Source organism: Ptychodera flava, chromosome 7 (assembly GCF_041260155.1).
Source record: "Ptychodera flava strain L36383 chromosome 7, AS_Pfla_20210202, whole genome shotgun sequence".
In the NCBI taxonomy this organism is placed as follows: Eukaryota; Metazoa; Hemichordata; class Enteropneusta; family Ptychoderidae; genus Ptychodera; species Ptychodera flava.
In genome coordinates, this window is record NC_091934.1 from 30682551 (window position 1) to 30707916 (window position 25366).

The 25366-nt window shown below is 35.2% G+C and overlaps 1 protein-coding gene and 1 long non-coding RNA gene across 2 annotated transcripts in view; one reads left to right on the forward strand and one right to left on the reverse strand.

Moving 5' to 3' along the window:
- The first annotated feature begins 919 nt into the window (after nt 1-919).
- Nucleotides 920-25366, forward strand: part of LOC139136437 (uncharacterized) — a 78048-nt gene continuing 53601 nt past the window's right edge. Inside the window, exons 1-3 of the mRNA XM_070704161.1 lie at nt 920-1045; nt 4663-5920; nt 6202-6255. Of these exons, the coding sequence (XP_070560262.1) occupies nt 920-1045; nt 4663-5920; nt 6202-6255 (1438 nt within the window). The remainder of the gene's footprint in view (nt 1046-4662; nt 5921-6201; nt 6256-25366) is intronic.
- On the reverse strand, nt 7716-24082 carry LOC139137236 (uncharacterized). The gene is made up of 3 exons (XR_011553353.1): nt 23694-24082; nt 18701-18757; nt 7716-8518 (listed from the first exon to the last, which is right to left on the reverse strand). It is a non-coding gene; the product is annotated as an uncharacterized lncRNA (long non-coding RNA).

The following is a 25366-nucleotide window of genomic DNA, read 5'->3' on the forward strand; positions in this document are numbered from 1 at the left end:
TTCTACAAGATTAGTTTTACCCATGCTGGTCAAATGGGACTGACACAGAGTCATTGAAAGTATTCTTAGGTAAGGCTGACATCCATATCTAGACTTGTTCTTGTCACAAGCAGAAGCAAATAAAAAATTTGCAGACATCCCTTGCTGGTATCCATCTATATTCCCCTGTGTTGTAAATCCCCACCTCAATTTTTGATCGATCAATTTGTAATATTCTATTTTTTTTTAAACTGGGGGAGGGTCACAAATTTTCATCCTTGCTTTTGGGGAGGGTCATAAATTTTTCAGCCTTGCTTTGGGGGAGGGTCATAAATTTTTGGTCACTCTCTTACGAAATCCCCCCTGGCTCCCCCCCCCCTGCTAATTTACGTCCAGTCCCTTAGTTGTTTTGAGTTTTTACACGATGTTTGATATGGTCACAGCGATACATTATGGGATAACCGGGAAAAGGTCTATAGTAAACAACGTTGTATATCTTGGTCAAAGGTCATGCAAAAAGAGTAGAGTGGGGTTGATTTTAGAAAAGAAAAAGCAAATTAGTTGCATGCATCCTATACTCTCTGACAGTCCAACAACGTCTATGCCTCAGACCATACAAGCCCCCTCAGCAATATTTCGTTTGATATATACTGTACAGTAGCGATCATGCAATGCACAATTTGAATACTCTTTAAAGAAAACAAAGGTATATAAGTCAATCTGTTAACTACGAACCTTTAAAATTTCATTTCTTTTCAATTTTCCATCAGAGTGTACTACAAAGTACAAAGGTGAAAAGACTATCAAAGAGATGCAGGAGTTACTAGCGGATGTCCTCATGAGTAGCATGGATAAGGTTAAAGATACTGAGCGTAAAAATCCAGCCACCAAAGCTGAAGTCGCAGATGTATTGGACGCAGTAAAACTGGAAGGAGAAAAAATGTCAGACGTTTATGAGAGGTTCAAAAGACCAATGATAAAAACAGAGACAATGGGTGAAGACTCAGATGTTCTTATCAGTTTGTGGGATTTTGCGGGACAAAGTGTATATTACATCACGCATCAGGTGGGTTTCATTGTCTTTTCTTGATGTTATGTATGATTTGATATATTTCGCGGAACCGTACATCTTCAAGCCGAATTATCACATGAACAGTCTTCTTATTTTTCTTTGACATAGATGGATCAAAATTTGTGTAACCAATTGCATGATTTTCGTCGCGAGTTGTGTTTTATTTACGCGGATTACTTTCATTTAATGAGTAAAGCGGCCAGTCACCCAGGTGATACTTTCATTCATAAATCCCATCAAGTTGAAATTTTGATACATCGAATGGTATCTCCACAATCGGACATACGGATTCTTTCTGTTACGTGAATCATTGTCTTGCGCTGTACTGATGCCAAGGCAAGTCTGCCACCGGCGGACATAGCTTTCACCGCGCTAGTGACGGATAGCCAGAGTATCCAGAGTTATTTAGAATATTTACAAATATATTTATGAAGTAAATGCAACGACACGCGATCGAAACAGTAATTCTCATTCTTTGAGATGCCGTGGCTTTTGAAAATATCTCAGAAGTTTACGATCTTGGCGAGCGCGAAAGGTTCCGTTCGATGGCACACACAGTACATGTTTGTGGCCACAACGCTGCCGTCACTTGTCTCCGCCGGCGTCAACTCGTCAATTCCGATCTCTGTCGTCAATGTTTTCGTCTTACGGACTTTGATGTTTGCAGTGACACATATCTCGCCCGTAGATATACATCCTAGTTTTTTTTTACTTGACGGAAACTATGTTCTATTGTGAGTGTTGTCTGAGTTAAGTTTCGAAATAAATCGGATTCCCTAGCGCTGCACTGCAGAATTAAGACGACAGCGTATGTCTTCGCTACAGCCTTACGCTGCAGGTTTGATTTCGAGTGAGAATTTGAGTAATGAAGGAAATTAATCGTTGTTCGTCGAATGACTTTATGCTTGTGCCTCCCTTGTCGCTTTCCCGAAGATTATACGATACTCATTTATTCAGTTGCACTTACGTTGAGGTGTAGATTTCGGGTTCATCGCCAAACGTCAGCTGAACATTGAGCCTTACGACTCGACTGGAGTCGCGACGTTATCGAGCCATTAAAATAAAGCGATCGACAGTTTCCCAATTCTATATTCGGGAATAGCCATAATTTTAGCGACTCGAAATTATCTTTGACATTCCTTCTATGTTTCCATGTGTGGATTTGTCGGGTCACCTTTTTGTAAAAATGCACGGCATCGTTCACGACAAATCGGTCCGTGTCTCGATATGCATGTATGAAGGTACCATACAGGAGGAAAGTTCCGGTATATATATATATATATATATATATATATATATATATATATATATATATATATATATATATATATATATATATATATATATATATATATATATATATATGTATGTACGTACGTATGTATGTATGTTTTTGTGTATGTTCACCTGTGTGTGTATGGAAGTACCTACATGTGCCCAATTCTGCATTTAACAATACTGTGCACACAAGAAGTAGAACTTTAATGGACAAGTTTAATGAGATCGTACCTCTACATGTGTCAACTTTCGACAGATGGTAAAATTGGCGTTAATTATAAACTATAACGTGAACTGCTATGTGAACTGCTATATTTTTGGTATATATATGACATCGGTATTGTCAAGATTCGACACGAATTAAAAAGTACAGGCAAGCTGACGACAGAAAAAGCAACGTAATGTAGATTGGAATGCATTGGCACACTGACTTCTCCTATAGTTAGCGTGATTGAAAACATTTTGTTGCAGGTTCAATCACTACAGTAACTCAAACTGCTAAAACCATAGTTAATGCTGACCTATGTTATATATTTTGCGTTGCATTTTTACATAGAGGTTTTGGAAAACAGGTTTGGTTTTCACACATATAATACACACGGACATTTTAGTTTCAAAATTTGCATTCAATACCCCCCCCCCCCTCTCTCTCTCTCTCTCTCTCTCTCTCTCTCTCTCTCTCTCTCTCTCTCTCTCTCTCTCTCTCTCTCAGGTATTTCTTGCAAGTAGGGTAATCTACATTCTTGTAACTGATCTCACCAAGTCTCTCAATGATACTTTGCCTGTTGATAACGGCGACGAGTGGACTGTAAGTGGTAAGTAATACCATACAGGATAAACCTAATATCTACCTCTTGTAGTTCTTTCTGCAATACATGTTGTGTTACACTTACATACATGCACAGTATTTGTAAATTGTTTATCCTGTAACAGGAGTTCAATCGTTGGTCGGCAATAGTCATAATAAAATCATATTGACAATAATTACGAACATTGATTTAAAAACGCGTCCTGCAACTTCAGTTTGCTTGTCATGATCTTAGCCATATTGCCGTATGCATTCCTTGCAGAATTTCTTTCTTTTTGGATGAACTCAATTCATACCCATGCAAGCCCTGGATCACATGTCCACTTACAGCAATCGGACGAAAGTGATGAGAGAGTAGCTGCACCACCAGTCATCGTTGTAGGAACAAAGAAAGACCTCCTACGTACGACAGGTAAAGGTGCAAATGTTACGTTTCATTTTTCTTTTATTTTCTCAGATTCTATGTCTTAATTACAATACTAAACAAATGCTATTCCAAGTTTAGTTTTCTTGCTTTCAATACTCAGTGTTTTTTTAAAAAAACAGCTTTTGCCATTTCATATCAACCAAGCAATTAAAATAATTCCCACGTATAAAAGACGTTGTCTTACCGATCGAAGAAGTTCTGTCAATTGCCCTTACGTAAATTCCTACTTTTTGTCTCGACAATAAATGATCTAGCCTTTCTCATTCATTTATTATAACTTCAAAATTTCAAAAGTAAACATCCTTCATCAAACATTAATAATTATATTCACTGAGCGCTGATTTGACATTGATTAACATTATCTGTCCCTTTCATACATCGTAGACTAGATTTATACAATAATGAACTCGTCATCTTGCTTTTCATGATTCAGCACCGTTTAACATCAGTTTAGTGGTTGAACTTGAAAAGGAGATTAAATTTTGTTTCCAAAGAGATAATACATGTAACACGTAAAGTATTTACAGAATCCCTTCTAAATTTTTAAAGTTCAAACTTGATGTTACTTATTTTTGTATACTATTTTCATTTTATGACATTTCTTATGACATTTCGGCGAAAATGATCTAGACCATGAAAATTATATGTTAATCCTGTATAATTTAAAAGACGGACATAAAACATTTTCGGAATCAAGTCGCTGCTGATTGCGTAGAGTAGGTGTAAGGAAAATTTTGTTCTTTATGAGTTAGAACAAGCCTTCTATCTTCAGGTGTCGTCCACGTCTTGCTGGCACGAAGTGAAAGTGTCTGCTCTTTCGAAATTGTAATTCATTTCATTCTTAGAAATAGTAAAACTTTGTATTAAGTGATTTTTTAGGCCTGTGCTTAAAATCGTCAGAGTCGTAAAAACTTACAATGATACATTACATTAAAGACAAAAGCTAACATATCATGAACAATACAATTAGCATACGGTACTATATCTAAACACAATTTGACACTTTGAATCAAACATAAAATAGAACTTTCACTCGATAAATGTATGACAAATAATATCAAACTCATTAAATCATTAAATGTCACTTATTATGCACAGGATAATAACATCAGAAGTATCGATGAGGAAGCTAATAAACGTCTTCAGGAGATCGTAGAATATTTGAGAAAGCATGCTCCTAAAGCAGTTAACGCACATATTGTCGGTACGATTGCGATCGATAACAGGTCTACAAAAGGATTGTTTTGGAAGACCCCTGCGGATCCTGCAGTAGACTCTCTTCAACAGATGATACAGCAGCTAGTAATGAAATACTTTTTTTGCGGTGAAGTACAAGCGAGGTGGATACTTTTAGAGCTTTCCCTGAGGAAACAGCCAAAACAGAAGATGACACTAGACGAAGTGAAGGCGCTTGGAAGGCGATTGAAAATGGAAGAAGCTGAAATTATGGAAGCCCTCGCATTCTATCATGATATTGGAGAAATACTGCACTTCAAGGCAATACCTGAGCTGAACGAGACTATAATAGTGGATGTAGCCTGGCTGGTTAACCTTTTCAAGATACTGATTACCAGAGACGTTTCACACATTGAAAAACTAAGTTATACTCAAAAAATACGGAGCCTTCTTGAAGAGTTGCACCGCGAAGGACGGTTACATGAAGAATTGGTTGACCATCTCCTGGAAGTTCATCAGAGAGGAGAAGACAAGGTGATACTCCTGCTAATCATGGAAATGTATGACATACTGTGCGAGATACCAGGAAAACCTAGAGAAAAGCGTATTTACTACCTACCGAGCCTGCTTCAAAACGATGCAGACGGTGAAAGGGGAATCATTTTCCCAGCAGGCCACTTATTGTGTTGTCAGCTTTATTACCATTTCAAGGGCAATTTCCTGCCTGAAGGCCTCTTTTACCGTTTTGTTATTCGATGTCTGAGATATTGGTCAGCACAAGGCGGTGAAGTCGTTCTAAGGAAGCGCGCGGCACGCATATTTATCAAACGTCATCAATTCCACTTAACAATTTGCAAAGAAGGTTCCGATATCCAGTTGCAAATACTGAGTCCCTCCCATGGTAAACCCTCAATACAACCGCAACCAAAGGACGTGAGAGACGTAAGAATAGTGGTTGAAAATGAATTACAGTTCCTTATCAATACGTACTTCCCTGGCTCGAATTATCAAGCATCCGTGAAGTGTAGGAGTTCCAGTCACCCCGTTGGAGAATTACTGCCTGGCGCAGAAGACATAAACGACCGATGTCTCCCGATCTCATTGAAGGAAATGACAGTTTCATGTAAATTATGTGCACTTCCTTTAGAGTATCCTGATTTAGACTTTTGGTATTTCACAGGTAAGAGTTTCATTCGCTTACGTACTGTCTTTCTCTTCGTACAAATTCAATGATTTTATAGGATGGAAAAGTGAATTCGGAATACACAGAAAGCACACATTTAAACTGAATGTGGTTGACAATTCCGTCAAAGTTGATGGTAAAATGCCATCATATATACAAAACACAGTTGGAGAATAGTGAGAAAAATTGTGATCGTTTAACTTTCTCGAGTATATATACGATCGTGTAATCTCATATTCAGCCAAAGGTCACCGTAAGCTCTCGTATATTCGTTGCAGAAGGCGAGCGAGAATCTAGTACTGGCACGTCTGATGAAGCAAGCGGACGAGCAGGTACGTCTTTGATTTTTCTTATTCGGAAGAAACATCAAGATTACATATCTTTACAGAACGGGTTATTTACTAAAGGGGATTCATTTCCGGATTTCCTGTACACATGTACAACCAGGTACGGCTTTGCTTTTTCGATCCAAAATACACATAAGACTAACTCCATTTCTTTACAGTATAGGTTATTTATTATGGATATTCATTTTCCTTTTCATCGTATACGACCAGTACTTGGAATAGTAATATTGGAAAATAATCGTCATTATTTAATGCGACAATGTGTTTAAAGGTGTGACGAATATTACTTTTCTTAAGGTTCCAGGACCAATCATGACATCTTCCAAACAATGAATCCTCTGCATAAAATTGAGCTCGTAACCCCATTAACGTACACACACACATGTATATATGTATGTATGTATATATATATATATATATATATATATATATATATATATATATATATATATATATATATATATATATATATATATATATATATATATATATATAATATATATATAACAGCTTCCAGATTCCGTTTGGAATTTCCATTTTTTTTTGGACTCACATCTGGTTTGATAACTTTGAGTGTGAATTGTATTACTCCCTATCATGTGCTATAAAAATATGCAAAAAATAATTATATCATGCTTTCACTTTTCAAATGAATTCAGTTTTAAATTGCTCTTATGGCCAGATAAATGGCCAGTATTGGCTCAATGGCTGCATTAACAGCCACTATCTAATCACTGTTTACAAAACTGACCGGTATCAATTCACCGGTTACATAACTGGCCAGTTTTGTTTACCCCAGCTAGAATATATGTCAGTGCATTACTCAACATCACATTAATGGCCATTAGGAAACGCACAGTATGTTTTACCTCTAGAAATATTGCCATTAATATTATCAGTTTGACCTCTACCAATGATTTTGACGGGATGATTATCACATTTTTACTCAGAATATCCCTAACTGAAAACGCATAGATGGCAACGGGAATTCGTTAGACAACATCACAATTCAGTCTCTCGTCATGGGTGGCTCAAGATTTATATTGCTGGGCACTGATCAAAGAGTTATTTTGGTGAATAATATATATTTTATAGAAGTGATTTTAGCTGGAAGGCAATTCTTCTTTTGACCCCTGTTGTAACTTTCCTACTGGCACTTACAAAAGTGCTCACTGTACTGATATCTCTTAATTTCTTGGTTCCATTTCTTTTAAGAATATGAGAGTTCTCACTAAATGCAAAATTTCTGATATTGAAAAATAATTTTTCCATTCGTTCACATAACATTAGCCTATTCGATATTGTCCTATTGATGCAATCACATTTGATAGTAGAGCAAATAAATAATCACACATTTCTTTAATGCATGTAAACATTTGCAGGGCATTAAAAAATTAAGTGCGGCAGTTAATAAAACATCCACAGACACATATTTACACATAGATTCAGACGTTATTTTTATTTTTCTGTTCAAAAAATTAAGCAATTCAAAGTGTAAATCTCATAAAATAGAAATACCGTTACAGAGTGCAAAACAAAATGTTTTCTTTTACTTTTGGTTTCCTCTTATGATAGATCACTATAGACAGAAACGAAGAAAACAGATTGAATTTTTATCACATTTACATATAATGAGCGTTATCCAATCTCTTTTTTCGTTTGTTGGATTTGCAATGAATATTTTGGTGGCAAATGAAGGCATATTTAAATACAGCTGACTATTTCCTAAATGCATATTAATTGCCCGAATATTTTGAACTTATGCACACCTCTGTAACAAACAAGGTCATCAGGACCGATATCACATCATGAAAATGCAGCACAACTGTATTCTTTAAATGTTGTAATAATGTTAAAACCGTTCTGACAAACTGTGTAAAAACAACGCACAAAGAGTTTATTTAAAGAAGGAAAAATAATAATAAGATTATGTCAACTATATCTTCACAACGGATACGAAGGCTGTTTGGAGTAGGCCATTTCAAAGCACTTGACATTATTACCAAGAGTAATTAGAAAACGTCACTGTCATTCACTGATCTTTAAATATGAACTTTAAAAAATACAGTATTGTTTGCCTTTGCCCATTACTCTTTGAAAGAGTGGTGAGCTAGACAGATGTCTCAGTAAGAACATGCGATGATAGTTTCTGCTCAATATATGTCCCTCTCCATTAGCACAGCTCATCTTTGATGGTAAGAACCTACTCTCTCTCATATCCATATTCATTGTTTATCATGTATTGTGCCTGAGGAGAGAAAGAAATAATGAATAATGGTAATTAAACACCTACATGCACACTGTCGTATGTCTTTTGTATCTTTCATAGTTCTATAGGTTAGTTTGAACATGTTTTCATTTCAGTCGTGATATTTACACCTGGGTAATAATACATCTGGGTAAGGTTTTGCCGGATTCAATTTTAAGTGATCTTGCAATGTATACCAACTAAATTTTTATGGGACACAAGGACAACATTCATACAGTGAACAGATGAACTAACCAAGGATGCTGATCAACATAGGTCTCCTTATACCATTTGTAAAATTTGACAAGATAAGCTACATTCACAAATACTGGGGAGCTGGGCCTGGAGGAATGCTGGCGGTTGAAATATTTTGTGGTTAGTAGAGGGGTGCGTGACGATTGAGCTCAAGGTATATGTATAATATTGTGCGGAATTTGAAGAAACCTCATTAGTGCTACACAACTGTCAGGTTAACAATTTTGTGCACAATAGTTTCATAAATTTCTTGCGAGAAAAATAATTCTCTCTTTATTTTTTTCATTGTTTTGGAAGCTTGGCATTTTATTGCAGCTCCAAGCTCAACAAGTCATCGTTGATGACACGGTCCCCACTTGTTAATGGGTAATGTAATTTGATCACAGGTGCTTAGCGGATAGAATCTTATTTATTAATTGGGCCTGTCATTAAAAATGAGTTCAATTGTAGTGAAAACGTATAACAAAATGGGGTTGCCATCCTAATTATAAAAGGTCATTAAATAAGTCAAATAGTAATTAATCGAGAAGATGTTTCAAAATATTTTTGCATTCTATTAAAACACTGACTGATTATCTCCTGAACCACATTTTATAAACAATACCAACAAGTGTCAATGAATTGTATTACAACACTGTGAGATAACATCTGTACAAAGTTCATCTAATTTGATGAAGCATTTAATTATAGACATAACTCAAATTAGGCAAGTTCATTACATACTTAAACAAGTCATCGTTGATGACACAGTCCCCACTTGTTAACGGTACTTTGATTACAAGTCCTCAGAGAGGATAGAGTCCTCTTCGTTAATGAGGTCTGTGATAAAAATACTTTGATACAGCTGGCGCTCAATGGCCAAGAATGAGTTCCATGGTGATGAAAAACATAAAACCACTGTACGCCACCATCCTGATGAGTCGACTAGGAATTAATCAACAGAATGTTGCAAAACATTTTTGCATACTATCCTAACACTTACAGATTATCACCGGTACCATATTTCATAAAGTTTGATGCAGTATTTACAACTCTATGAGATCAACGTCTGTATCTCGTTTCATCAAATTTGACGTTGTATTAATTTGTGGATATATTACTCTAATTACGAAAGTTCATAACATATGCATTACAAATTAATTGAAATAGCACTGATAAATGTCTTTTTCAATGTTACAGCAATGCGAACTTAACATCTGTACAACATTTCATGACATTTGCTGCAATATTTCTTGATATATCAGCCTAATAACAGAACTTCAATAATTGACATGATACTGCTACATGACGTGAAACAAATTGACGAGCATATGTATGAAATAGGTCAATGTCCTGGTACCAACATTGGATGATACTGGTGGAAATATGTCTGAGTTATGGCTCTGTACATGAGAAAATCGTAACAAAATTGCCACCATGCAGCGATATTTGATCTTACTGTTTAAAAAATACCGCAATTATACGGTCTCGCTCAAATTTGATCAGAATTGGTACATACCAAAGATCAACAATAAGTGTTTTTTCTATCTTTTCAGTGCAGGAAAATTATACGTTGATTTTATGACAATTTCTGCACAGTACAACCAGAAAAACAACAAGAAATATTTAAACCAGAAAATTAAGAATGACAACAGTAAATAAGGTCTGAAACTTTAGGTACTGAAGGTCAACTTTAGCAACATGCATAGCAGAGAATCTTTCTACCATGGATGTACAAAAATAGACATCCATGGTTTCAGCAGATCTGTTAATATGTCACAGTTCATAAACAATGACAGGAAACGACCAATTAGCTGTTTCAGTTACTGCTACCACTCCCAAACATAATAGGTACCCTGCATACAAATAGGCTAAAGGTCAAAATTCTCTTATTCAGATGTGTTGGCTGATTCAGTTCACTGCCACCACTCCTGCACAATTGCAGTACTTCCATTTTCTTACCTCATTTGCAAATTTTTGACACTGATGTGTTCATTTGAACAAATTCACATCTCAACCCCTACATCTACCTGTACACAAAATACTGAGACGGTAGCTTTGGCGGTATGGGAGCCTTTGTGTGTGACGGACATACATCCGCACATACATACCAACAAATATACAGACATACAGACGCCACTCAGACTCATCATATAAGCTCTTTTTGGTATTTATATATAAAACCAAATATGAGCTAAAAATCAACACGTATATGTATGACATACCAGTAAGTCAATGTCCATGTACCAACTTTGAATAAAATCAGTTGAGACTTTCCAGAGTAATGGCTCTCGACATGAAACAACCATAACAAAATTGCCACCTAGTGGCCATATTGGACCATATCGTTAAACCAATCGACGTACATATGTATAACATAACTCAATGTCATTTTACCAACTTTGAATAAATTCCCTTGATACGTGTCTGGGTTATGGTTGCGGACATGAAAAAATAGTGACAACATCACTGTTCGCTCCCATATAGTTATCAAAACAAGTCAACAATTGTATGAAACATGGACATACATATACAGACAGACTGACATACACAAACTGGCACAAAGTGATGACATTGACCCAAGTGTGCCTTGGCCCATGGAGTGTCTGAGAGTGATAAAGATATAACAAACAGCTGAATGTAATGACCAGATATGAACTGTAAATGCTCACGTGTTTCATTATATATTGCAGTTGTGTGTAAATTTGAACCTTTGCCACATGTTTGCAACTTTATTGAAATAATTATGATCAACATAATAAACAATATTCACCACAGATTAACTCTATAGGTCATTAAGTATTCAAATATGTAATTAACTGAAATAAAAATAATTGATTTCTTTGACTGCTATCATTGTATCACCACTTTATATAGCAAGTGTAATTAATTGCCTTTGGTCAAGTCCTTCAAACTATATATTCCAAACTTTGAAAGCTCATTAGATATGCAAACTATAAATTAGCTGACATGAAAACTTAAGTGCGAAATGATTCCCATATTGGTATAACCAGGTATAATCATCAATGTACATAGCATGTTATGCCAACTTTGATCAAATATAATCCAAGTATATATCCCTAATTAGGAAAGTTAATTAAATACACACATTAGGAATTCGCTGAAGCAAAAATGCTTAATGCTTTTCAATAATGTTAGCCTACATAATAGTATCTTTAACGTACATAGCAAGTTTCATCAATTTTGGTTATGTAAATTCAAATATATATCCCTAATTTCAAAAATTCATTAAATATGCAAATTAGGAGCTGGATGAAGTAAAAATGCTTAATGACATTCAATAATGTCGTATCGTAGCATCTTTAATGTACATAGCAAGTTTTGTCAACTTTGGTTAAGTCAATACAGATAAATATCCCTGATTATGAAAGTTCATTAAACATGCAAATAAGGAATTGGCTAATGTTCAAATGCTTAGTGACTTTCAATAATGTTTTATCATAGTATCTTTAATGTGCATAGCCAGTTTCATCAACTTTGATCACGTCAAATCAGATAAATACCCCTAATTAGGAAAGTTCATAAAATACGCAAATTAGGAATTGGCTGATGTAAAAATGCTGAATTACATTTAATAATGTTTTATCATAGTATCTTCAATGCACATAGCAAGTTTCATCAATTTAATTCATGTAACTTCAAATATATATCCTTAATTTGAAAATTGGGATTTGGATATAGTAAAAATGCTTAATGACTTTCAATAAGGTTAAATCATAGTATATTCAATATGCATACCAAGTTTCGTCAATTTTGATCGAGTAAATTCAGATATATACTCCTAATTAGGAAATTTCATTAAACATGCAAATTAGTAATTATCTTTCACGTCACCCCTGAATATCTTTCAAAGCTGATATATCTTGGTGTGATCAACATTTGTAGCGAATCTCATCAAATTGTGTTTGGTCGTTGTCAATATTTATCAGTTTTTTCTAAAATTATTAATTATGCAAATGAGCAGAAAGTAAGCAAGCCACACCCACCAAAAACTAATCAGTTCTTGCCATTTGCAAACTAAATCTATGTACCAGATTTGATTCTGATCTGATGAGCCGTTTTTGAGATATTGAGTACACAGACAGACAGACAGACAGACAGACAGACAGACAGACATCGCTGCGACATATGCCCACGTGTGTCAACACGTGAGCAAATAAAATAGTTAAGTATAGGCCTATGCAGGCACTGAGAGTGAATATGTTACGGCAATTTGATTAGTTTCTTTTCCTTTTATACTTCTGTGATAATCTTTAAGAAAATCAATCTGCAAGGCAGTTTATGTATTGAAAAATGTGTTATCTTTTACAAGCACACAGTAAACTGTTCTTGATTTTCATTTACAATATTTGACATAGACTGAAATACATAACATGCAACCAATGTTTACACTTTGCCCATACACCAGATACATGGAGAAATTTCAACATACAATCATCAACTCAGAAACCCTACAGGGAAAAGTAAGCATTGTTTTCTTCCAGAACAGCTGGTGCATCCACATCTGGAACAACTTACAAACTTCACCAATTACACAAGGATGATGACACAAGAGATAAAGTTAAACTGAACTTGACTACTCCTTTCAAATCCTTACCTAACTTGACATCTTAAACTAAAATACACTGCATGGTTAATTGTGCACAAAAATACATCGGGGTGGACCATCTGATAAGGGATGGTGTCTGGAAGATCGATGAGGTACATTATCTTTTTTATCCGATCCATTGTACATTCTTTTTTCCCCACTCTCCCACCCTTTCTTTTTTGTCAAACCTTCTCTGGCTGAATTTTTTATTGGCATTTGTTTGGAATTTTTTTCAAAATCTGCCGGGATTTTTTTACCGCATTTCAACACCAAATACATTTTACCATATCAAATGCTTACTAAATCACCACATTATATACTCTTAGTTCCAGTAGGTATAAAATTACAAAAAAAAAATCTTAAAAATACAAAATGAAAGATATCCCAGTAAAACTGAAAGTTTCGCAAACTTGCCCCAAAAATTCAAAATTCCGGCTTTAATTTCAATATATCTTATTAACAAAAACCCTAAGGACCGGTTTACTAAATATCAAAGCAATCAGACTGGTAAATTTTAGGAAAAAAAAATTTTGACCAAAAATGAGAAAAAATTGCCCCACAAAATACAAAATTGCAGATTTCATCCTAATTTTAAATATATCTAATTAACATAAACCCTAGGAACCTGTACACTAGATATAAAAGCTACCAGATCAGAAGTTTTAGGAGAAAACATTTTTGACCAAAAAAGGCAAAAATTGCCCAAAATAAAAGAAAATTGCCGGTATCCATATACCTTCAATACATTATATTGAGATAAATCTTAGATACCTGTATACCAAATACATGTATCACAGCTATCAAATCAGTAGTTTTTGGATTAAAATATTATTATCAAAAATTGGGAAAATTGCCCCAAAATTACAAATATGACAATATCAATACAATTTGTACAAGCATGACTGAGGTCATTCTGAGGAACATGAATATTAAGTTTCATAGCAATCAGACGAGCGATTTCAGAGAACAAGATTTTTTGACTAAAAACGGAAAAAATACCATAACAATACAAACATGCACATTTCATCCCAATTTTTGCACACATAATTGAGAATACCTAAAGGAATCTGCATACCAAGTTTTAACTAAATCTGACCAATGCTTACTGAGTTTTAGCCATTTGCAGGATTTTTCCTTTTTTCCCCCTCATTTGTATATTTTTGGCGCTGACATGTTCATTTGAACAAATTCACATCTCCACCCCTAGGTGCATCTGTACACCAAATACTAAGACAGTAGGTGCTACGGTTTAGGAGTTTTTGATGTGGACAGACTAACAGACATACATACTTACATACATACATACACACAGACGCCATTTTGCCACCTTATACGAATACCTCCCATTTGCATATATACATATGCATATATGGGAGCGTAAAAATCGGAAAAAAAATTGCCATACGACGACCATAGTGGATCATATCACAAAACAAAATCAATGTGCATATGTATGACATAGGTCAATGTCCTTGTACTAAGTTTGAATAAAATCGGTGAATAAAATAGGTTGAGACGTGCCCGAGTTTTGGCTAAGGACATGAAAAAATTGTAACAAAATGGATGTCATGCAGCCATATTGGATCATATCATGAAACAAATTGACATACATATGTATGATATAGGTTAATGTCCTTGTACCAACTTTGAATAAAATCGGTTGAGATGTGCCTGAGTATTATGGCTCAGAACATGGAAATATCGTAACAAAATGGCCGCACTGCAGCCATATCGGATCATATCACATAACAAATTGACGTGCATATGTATGACATTAGTCAATCTCCTTGAACCAACTTTGAATAAATTCGCTTGATACATGTCTGAGCTATGGCCCTGTACATAAAACAATTGTAAAAAATGGCCGCACAGTAGCCATATTGGATTGTATCACAAAATTAATTGAAACGCATATCTATGACATTGGTCAATGTCCTTGTACCAACTTTGAATAAAATAGGTTTAGATATGCCCGAGTTATGGCTTTGTACATGAAAAATTGTAACAAAATGGCCGCACTGCAGCCATATTGGATCGTATCTTAAAACAAATCAACATGCATATATATGATATAGATCAATGTCCTTGTACCAACCTTGAATAAAATCAGTTGAGATATGCCCGAGTTATGGCTCTGTACATAAAAAACTTGTAATAGAATGGCCACCTGGCGGCCTGGGCCATCTTGCATTTTATTACAAAACAAATCGCCTTGCATATGTATGACATATGAAGTAATCCTTGTACCAAGTTTGAATGAAATCGCTCCAGGCATCTCTAAGATATCGGCGTGAACGGACGGACGGACGGACGGATGGGCGCACTGACACACAGACATGACAAAACCTATAAGTCCCCCGGACGGTATCCATTGGACTAATAAAATATTAATAAACATGACAATGCATAGTGTCTTTCTCCACAATTAAACCAATGTGAGGTCAACATCTGTACTAAGTTTCATGAAATTTGATGAGCTATATCAGCTGACTTACGAAAATTAATTAAATATGCAAATCAGCAGTTAACTGGTGTGATACTTCTACATATATTTTCATGCCATAACACTACTGGGAGATCAACTTCTGTACCACATTTCATCAAATTTAATACAGCCTTTCTAGAAATATACTAATTATGAAAGATCATCGAATTTGCAAATTAGCAATCATTTGACATGGTACTGCTTGATGTCTTTGCACAGTATAACAATACTAACAGATCAACATTTGTAACAAGACATTTAATTTCATACACTGTTTCTAGACAAAACCAACAAATTAGGAAAGTTCATTAAATATGCAAATAAGCAATTAATTTGAATGAGACTGATAATTGTCCTCATTGAAATGTTAAAGCAATATAAGCTCAACATCTATACCAAGTTTTCTGAAAATTGATGAATAATTCTTGATATATCTTTCTAATTACAAAAATTTATTGCATGCCATTAAAGCTCCAAAAATTCAAAATCAGTGACACGTTTCGTGGTTGATGCAACTTTTCTAGACATATCATACTAATTACAAAAGATCAACAAATGAGCAAATTAGCAATTAATTGACATGATATGCTTAATGCCGTCATACGGTATTACAGTACTCAAAGATCAAGATCTGTACCATATTTCATCAAATTTGATGCAGTGGTTCTGGAAATTAGGACAGTTCATTAAATATGCAAATTAGCAATTATTTTGTATGAGCTTGCCAAGTGTCTTTGCAAACTGATATGGGGCTATGCCATAAGATCTGTATCGAGTTTCATGAAATTTGCTGCAGTATTTCTGGACATATCACCCTAATTACAAAAATTCATCAAATATGCAATTTAGAAATTAAATGATTCAATTCTGACAAATCCCATTGTGTGCTATCAGAGCTCTGTGCAGAAAAAATCTTACAAAGTTTCATGAAATTTAGTGCATCTACTCTACAAACAGAGCTCTTTTACAAAATGTCATTGTTCCGATTTCTCAATAAAATGGCCGTAACAAAGCCATAGAGGATTGGATCGCAGAACAAATTATCCGTGTACAAAGTTTGAATAAAATAACTCAGGGTATCTCTGAGATATCTGCATGAACAAACGGACGGACGGACGGACGGGCACACGGACGCATGGATATGACCAAATCTGTAAATCCCCTGGACGGTGTCCGTGAGAACTAAAATCTCTTTCTTGCATTTTTTGCTCACGTGTTTACACACGTGAGCAGATGTCGCAGCGTTGTCTGTCTGTCTGTCTGTCTGTGTGTCCGTGTGTCTGTCTGTCTGTCTGTCGGTCTGTCTGTTGGTCCGATATCTCAAAAACGGCTTATCAGATCAGAATCAAATCTGGTACATAGATTCAGTTAGCAAATGGCAAGAAGTGATTAGTTTTTGGTGACTGTGGCTTGCATACTTTTTGCTTTTTTGCATAATTAATGATTTTAGAAAAAACGGATATTCATTAAAAGCGACTACACACAATTTGATGAGATTTGCTACAAATGTTGATCACACCAAGATATACCAGCAGTGGGAACCATTAAGGGGTGACATGGAAGAAAGTTGCTAATTTGCATATTTAATGAACTTTCCTAATTAGCGATATATGTCAGATTTTACTCGATCAAAGTCGACCAAACTTGGTATGTATATTAAAGATACTATGGTTTAACATTATTGAAAGTCATTAAGCGTTTTAATTGCAGCCAATTCCTAATTTACATATTTAATGAACTTTGCTTATTAGAGATATATATTTGAATTGACTGGACCAAAGTTGATGAAACTTGCTACACGTATTGAAGCTACAATGATACAACATTTTTGAAAGTCATTAAATATTTTTACTTCAGCCAATTCCGAATTTGTATATTTAATAAACTTTCCCAATTAGGGATATATATCTGAATTAACTTGATTGTAGTTGTTGAAACTTGCTATATACATCAAAGATACTGTGATATAATATTATTGAAAATCAAAAAACATTTTTACTTCAGCCATTTCCTAATTTGCATATTAAATGAATTTTCATAATTAGGGATATTTATCTGAATTGACTTGATCAAAATTGATGAAACTTGCTATGTACATTAAAGACACTATAATACAATATTATTGAAAGTCATTAAGCATTTTCTCTACAGCCAATTCCTAATTTGCATATTAAATGAACTTTCCTAATTAGAGATATATATCTGAATCAACTTGACCAAAGTTGACAAAACTTGCTACATATATTACAGATACCATGATACAACATTGTTGAAAGTCATTAAGCATTTAAGCCGATTCCTAATTTACATATTTAATGACCTTTGCTTATTAGGGATATACACTGGATTTACTTGATCAAAGTTGGCAAAACATGCCATGTACATTGATGATTATACCTGGTTAAAAAAATAACAAAAGTCATTTCACATTTTCATGTCAGCTTATTTATAATGTCAGCTAATTTATAATGTCTAATGAGCTTTCACAGCTCGGCATATATGGCTTTAAGGACTTGGCCAACGGTAATTACACTTGCTATATAAAGTGGTGATACACGTACAATGACAGTAGTAAAAGAACTTTGATATTTTTATTTCAGCTAATTACATATTTGTATACTTCATGACCTAATCGGCGGTGATTATTGTTCATTACATTGATCATAATATTTTCAATGAAGTTGCAAACATGTGGCAAAGGTGAAAATTTACACATAACTGCAATATATAATGAAACACGTGAGCATTTTCAGTTCATATCTGGTTACGACTGGAGCTACAAAAGATCATTTGATATCATCTGAAACATTTCCTAGCCTGTCGACTGTATGTTGAATTGTGCAATTTACCTTACCTTATCAAAATCTTGTTTTCTTTCTTTGGCTTGAAGCTTCACAACAATGTTGTTCTTCTGGGGAGAAAGAGCAGTTTGAGACACATCAAATGTGTGATCACACAAATCTAAGAGGGCCAAGTTGCAATTGTAGGCAGTTACATATCACATTCCCACATGGTTACAATTTTGATGTTGAACATTTGACATCTCAAAAACTTGATCATATTTATTTGCTTAAATTTTGATCTGGGTAGAAATGGCTTGCCTGGTGTTAGTGTTAGATATTTGACAAAAGCAAGTTAGTAGAAAGATTTAAGTTTATTTTCAATCTTATTTCCCCTGTTCATCCTCTGCAATTAATAGATGAGTGCCAGTGGACAATGATTTTAAATGGGCATCATCTTTCCTAACAATGAGCACAGAGCATATCCCTAAGCATTAAAACACAAGAATTTGTCTTCTATATCTATGTTTGTAATGTGGTTTGAGCTACAGTCGACATTAAAAGCGACCTTACAACTGATAGAGGTCAACTGAATAACGATGAGGCGGAATAGCTATATGTGACACATGCGTTGATGAATAAGGTGGGAATCCTTGTTAGCTCACTTCAGGATGGCCTGACCCAAAATGGCAAACATGATTGCAAAAAATACACAATTGAAGATTTCATCAAATTTAAACATATCACACTTAGATCATTCCTAAGGACATGTCTACAAGATACCTAAGTTATCAGACAAGTAATTTTTTGACAAACAAATATTTTTCGACCCGAAATGCGAAAAATTGCACAAAAATACAAACTTAAAGACTTCATCAGAATATCATATTACGATAAGTCCTACAGACCTGTCATTAAAAATCACAGCTATCAGATGAGTAGTTTTTTGAGAAAAATATTTTTGAATAAAAATAGCGTCAAAGTGACACTGTGCTCACATTTGGTTACACGTGGCAAGCAAGAGTGACTGTATACACAATATTCAACAGATTCTACGGACCTCGAGCTTGTGATATTCATATTCAAGTACATATGAAAAAGTTTTGACGCACTGTCCATTGAAGTAAAAGGTTGGCAACTGTTGATCATACACAGTTCGGCAATACCATGCAACCTTGTATATCATACCTGGTGATACAATCTGCCATATAAAAAAATAATGGTGTCCTCTTACAATATTGTACTTTATGTTAACAATATCTGGTTTCTCTAAGGTCAATCATTGCACAACAGGAGTCTATTAAAGGTAACATGCATGTAAGAATGGGCATTTTGAGCTTCCACTGTTAATGATGCTGCCACATCTCCATGATAATGTGATATCTCAAACTGCCACCAAGTTAAACAAGTATTGCAGTATCATAGACAAATGGGGAAATTTCCAAGCGGAAACCTTTTGAGAAACAAATATTTTGACCAAAAATGGCAAAAATTGACCCAAAAATACAAAAATTGAAGATTTCACCAAATTTCAATATATCACACTAAGACAACCCCTAGGCACCTTTATACCAAATATCAAAGGTATCAGACGAGCAGTATTTGAGAAATATATCATTTTACCAAATACGGCAAAAATTGCATCAAATATACAATAATCGCAATCATACCAATCCATAATCCAATAACACTAGGTCAAAATTTGTAAGACAATAGTTGTAAACATAGACACAAAACAGCACAGAACAGACAGTAAATAGACGGTACAAACAAAGTCAAATTCATGAAAGAAAGATATATGGACCTCTGGCCAGAAGACCAAGAAGTGATGTCAGGTGTTTCGAAAATAGTAAGCGCATCCTGCCCCACATGCAAAATTGCAGATTTCGTTATATATTAAAACCTGTATACCAAATATCAAAGCTGTCAGATGAGCGGTTTTCAAGAAATAGCTTTTTGACCAAAAATGACCAAAAAATTCCTTAAAAATACAGATTTGCATATTTCATCACAAAACATTGGTTGCATGTTATGTATTTCTGTCTATGTCAAATATTGTAAATGAAAAGTCAAGAACAGTTTGCTGTGTGCCTGTAAAAGATAACATATTTGTTGATTCATAAACTGCCTTGTAGATTTATTGCCTTAAAATTATCATAGAAGTAGGAAAGGAAAAGAAACTTATCAAATTGCTGTTACACATCCAGCCTGAGTGCCTGTAGACCTATATTTAACAATGTTATCATTACATTCAGCTGTTTGTCATATCTTTATCACTCTATGGGCCAAGACACGCTTGAGGGACTATGTCATCACTCTGTGCCAATCTGTGTATGTCAGTCTGTCTGTATGTATGTAAGTCTATGTTTCATATAATTGTTGGCTTGTTTTAATTACTATATGGGTGCAAACAGTGATATTGTCTCTATTTTTATGTCATCTAATTGTTGTAATGTTATTAATAATTTAACAGAATCTAGAACAATTTTGTCACATTCAATGACTTTTATCTCGATCTTAATGTGTGTGATTTGTTGTAAAAATACCGCAATGATACGGTGTCGCTCACATTTGATCAGAATTGGTACATACCAGCATGGGTACCAAAGATCAATGATAAAAATAAATGTTGTTTCAATTTCTTAAATGCCCCGAAATACTTTGAAGTTGTCCTAAAACTTTTAAAATCAAGGCTGCGTTCACAAATAACGATTAGGGGGAGGGGGGCTGGAGGAAACCTCGATTAAAATATTTTTTCAGATCCCCCTAAGTACTCTAAAACATTTTCAAATGCCCCCTCTATGTGGTCAAAATTTTTCAATTCCCCCCTAACTGTCACAGGCCCGCATATTTGTAAATGATATGAGCGCAGAAAAAATAAATATGTAATGCGCCGTTCTGCTCACCGGTGTTCAACACTATCTGCATTTTGTATAGTCATAGTCCAAAGGCAAGTTATTTAAATGCAGCAGTGATTTTTTTAGATTAATCGGTCTAAAAGCCAACTTGGGTTAATCCAACTCTGGCCAGGTCAACTGCTCTTGCTGAAGAGCACACAAAATGACAATCATGAGAGCGTAGGCAAATTGTGAATTCTGGCTAATTGCTATATTGCACAGTGACCTACCAAAAATTTGTTTCAAATCTATAAGACACATATGAATGAGATGCTACTCAAAATTGACAATACTGGAAGGTTAAAATATTCAATCAAATAAAAACTTTAATCTCTGTACTTTGGGTGTCATAATTGCAAATTTGGTTCAAAAATAAATAATTCCATTTGGTCACATATTTTTGCTTTTTAAGTTAGTCCTTACTGTTCAAAGTTTTACTTCTGTATCATTTTATAACAAGAATGTGAACATTTAGAAAATCGAGAATCTTTTTTCTTTAACATTTGATTATTCTCATTTGCCAGAATTAAAAAAATTCTATGTATTCTTCTATGTGTTGGTCTCTGGCCTGATCTTGTGTACAAGTATGTTTCACTGTCATGAGCGTCATTTGACCCAAACTTTTCTTTAACTACCATGTACAACAGAGTCAGAGCTATCTCTGTCACTGTTCAGGTATGCAGTGACAGTAGCACTGCAGTAGCAGAGCATTAATGACAGTGACACTACCCGTAGGCAGTAGCTGTATTAAGTTTGATAATTTTGGCAATATCTTTGTTCAGTTTTACTACAGCGTTCTTGTTCTACTCCCTACAGCATGTTGAATTGTCCAGTATTCAGCTTACTTTCACAGCCTGTGTATGTGTACCATGCATTTGTATCACTGGCAACTTACTATCAGTCTGGAATGCAATTAAATTATTACAAAATACATATTTATATTTATACATACAGGCTTTGTCGACAAACTAAATAGTGTGTGTTTGAGCATGCTGTAGGGAGGTAGCGAGAAACTGTAGTTGTTATATTGCATAGAAATATTGCATAAATCATTAACAGTTGCAGCTTCTGCCCTGTTACAAGGCTCCAGTTTGTTATTTTACGACAAATCACACGTTTAGATTTTTTTGAGATAAAAGTCATGAAATGTGACAAAATGGTTCTATATTTTGTTAAAATATTACTAACATTACAACATTTTGATGACATAAAAATGGTATTCATTTTTCATTGAATTACCTCCAAAAACTTGAAATTGGAAAATGTAAAACACAAAAGGGAACCAACAATTTTCAAGTCCCCCTTACAGGTAGAGCATAATTTTCCAGTTCCCCCTCTACTACCCCAAAAATTTTCGAATCCCCCCTGAATTCCTCCAGCTCCCCCCCCCGGGTTTTTTTGTGAACACAGCCCTAGCAATCTGTGGGTCGGAGACGCGGATGCCTTAAGTGACGTATAGTGTCTAGGCAAAGTTGTCAAAGAAATCCGTTGTGTTTTTTAAACATAACTTGTGCTTTTAGTATTACTTTTTTGAAAGTCTGGAAATTCCCATTTGTTACTCTGGCTTTCTATTCAGAAAAAAGTTTTCCTATCGAAGGGTGTTTACTTGGGAAGGACCCTTCCTGGTTACGGAGACTTTGCTACGTTGACCTAATCTAGACTTTATTGGCGGGAACTGTCTTTGACCAATTAGGCTTGCGGTTCATACCGTTTCAGTGTGTTAACACAGGCACTATAGTTACTTACTATAGTGATTCAGTTTTGTCTCTAATGCTGTTTACCGCCCGCCGTTACTTCTATTCGTTATCCAGATAAAACATGCCACGTAGAATAGTACACGATAATTTCTAATTCCAAAAGTGTGTTGTTAAGACATTCAAAACATTAAATATTAGCCTATACTTATCTTTTGAATCATAGCGGTAGCAAATTCAGTACAAAAACTAAGGGAGATGAAAACGACACTTCGTATGTTCGTGAAATTCTTCACATTAATTTGATCTAAATTTCTCCTTGCGATTTTTGACAGATAGTTTTCTCCAGAACGGTTCTAAACGGTGTATTTTTAGATGATCCCGAAACAAGCATAGAGAGCTAATGTAACAACCTTGTTTGGAGTGGTTTGTACAACAGCTCTGTCATTCATCAAAAGAACAAACAATGTACTTACCATGATTCACAAGCCTTAGCCATCAGTACCTATCTTCATGTTGCGATCAACATGCCTGGATGTCGAACAGTGACAACAGCATATCGCGATCTTGTAAACGATCGTAGCATTTTGAAATGTTCTGCCCTCCTTAGTCCGTGATCTTTGGAAAGCGATTCAGAAAAAGATTGAGAACAGTTTTTTCGGGTTTTGGCCACTCGGTAGTGCATCGCTGGGCAACAGCCTTTCGCCTACGGGACTCGGTTGTGTGGATAAGCATTCTCCAGGGCACCTGCCACAGTGGCTAAGTCGGTATTATAGTCGTAGAAGAAACGGGGAATTCTCGACACTGTAAAGACAAAAGTCTCTGCTTGACCAAGTTGACTGCTCTGGATAAGATATTTTGGCGCTCGAAGTTCGCATGCGCATGCGCTGTACATGAAAATATTCAGAGCATGGGTGTGGTGTTGACCGCGCTATGTTTGGAGAGAGGCAAAGAGAGATGCCATAGGATAGGGAGATTTACATGTATTAATTTTAATCTATAGCGCCGACATACTGGACAACTTAGTTTTTTATATTTAAGTTTGAGATCAACACAAAGAGACAATGGCAATACCAGTGAAACGATTTATTCATTAATTCACGAAGTGCTGATATTTGTGCTCTCTTCACCTCTGTGCTGAAAATGTAGGGATTGTACAAATCTTTAGAATGCTAAGGCTGATATTTATACCTTATGTTGCATAACATGACAAACAAATAGCTGTGATCCGACCCAGCTGTTACCCCGGCTGGTTCTCCATAGTAAACGGAGGAAATTTTTAAGTTCCCGTGTACTAATAAAACGTGCGTTTCCCCCCCAAAAAACCCGGATATTCTGCCAATTTCGCCAACAGCATTCACATTTTCAGTATTCATATTTGTTGCATTGTTTTTATTCATAATTTCTTACATGAACAATGGAGATCCGTTTCTAGCTCCATGCATGAACCCATGATTGCGTAAACATCACATTCAGGACTATGCTGCTCTCAATAGAGACAGGAAGGGCGTTTGACCCCAATCAACCGCTAAAACTCCGAAGTTATACTTACACAAATTGTTTTGTATTTTTACATTTCCCAAAATCTTCCATGATGACGGCTGGTCGAAATAAATTGTTTATAAGTTTCATTTTTTACGGCATTGACCTTTGCATTATAATTTGACTTGCGGTTGTTAGCCATATCTCTGACGTTGCAAGCAGATTATCAATCGTACGGTTCAAAGATCTCTTAGTTAAACAATGAGTGCAAATCAGGGTTTAACACAGCACGGTTCGATAAACAAGCGTATTGCTACAGCAAAGTATACTGTATCTTGCAAAATCTTACAGTCTGTAAGTGTGTGAATAATAATTCATATCATAGTTCAAAGTTCAGGGCATCCGGTGCTGGAAGTAGAACACTGTCAGGCTTTATTTGGTATACATAAATAACAAGATATACATCACAATCATATTATTCACCAGGAGTTCCACAAAATTATTCGATAAAATATACAAGCAGTGTGGTAAATTCGGGTGAATTAGTTTTTCAGGATTAGATTTACAAAACAGCCACATATTTTGTATTATTTACAATACACAGTTGCCGCCGACAAATGTACTAAGGGGAGAACCATTTGATTTCTGGGGGGGGGATATGGAGGAT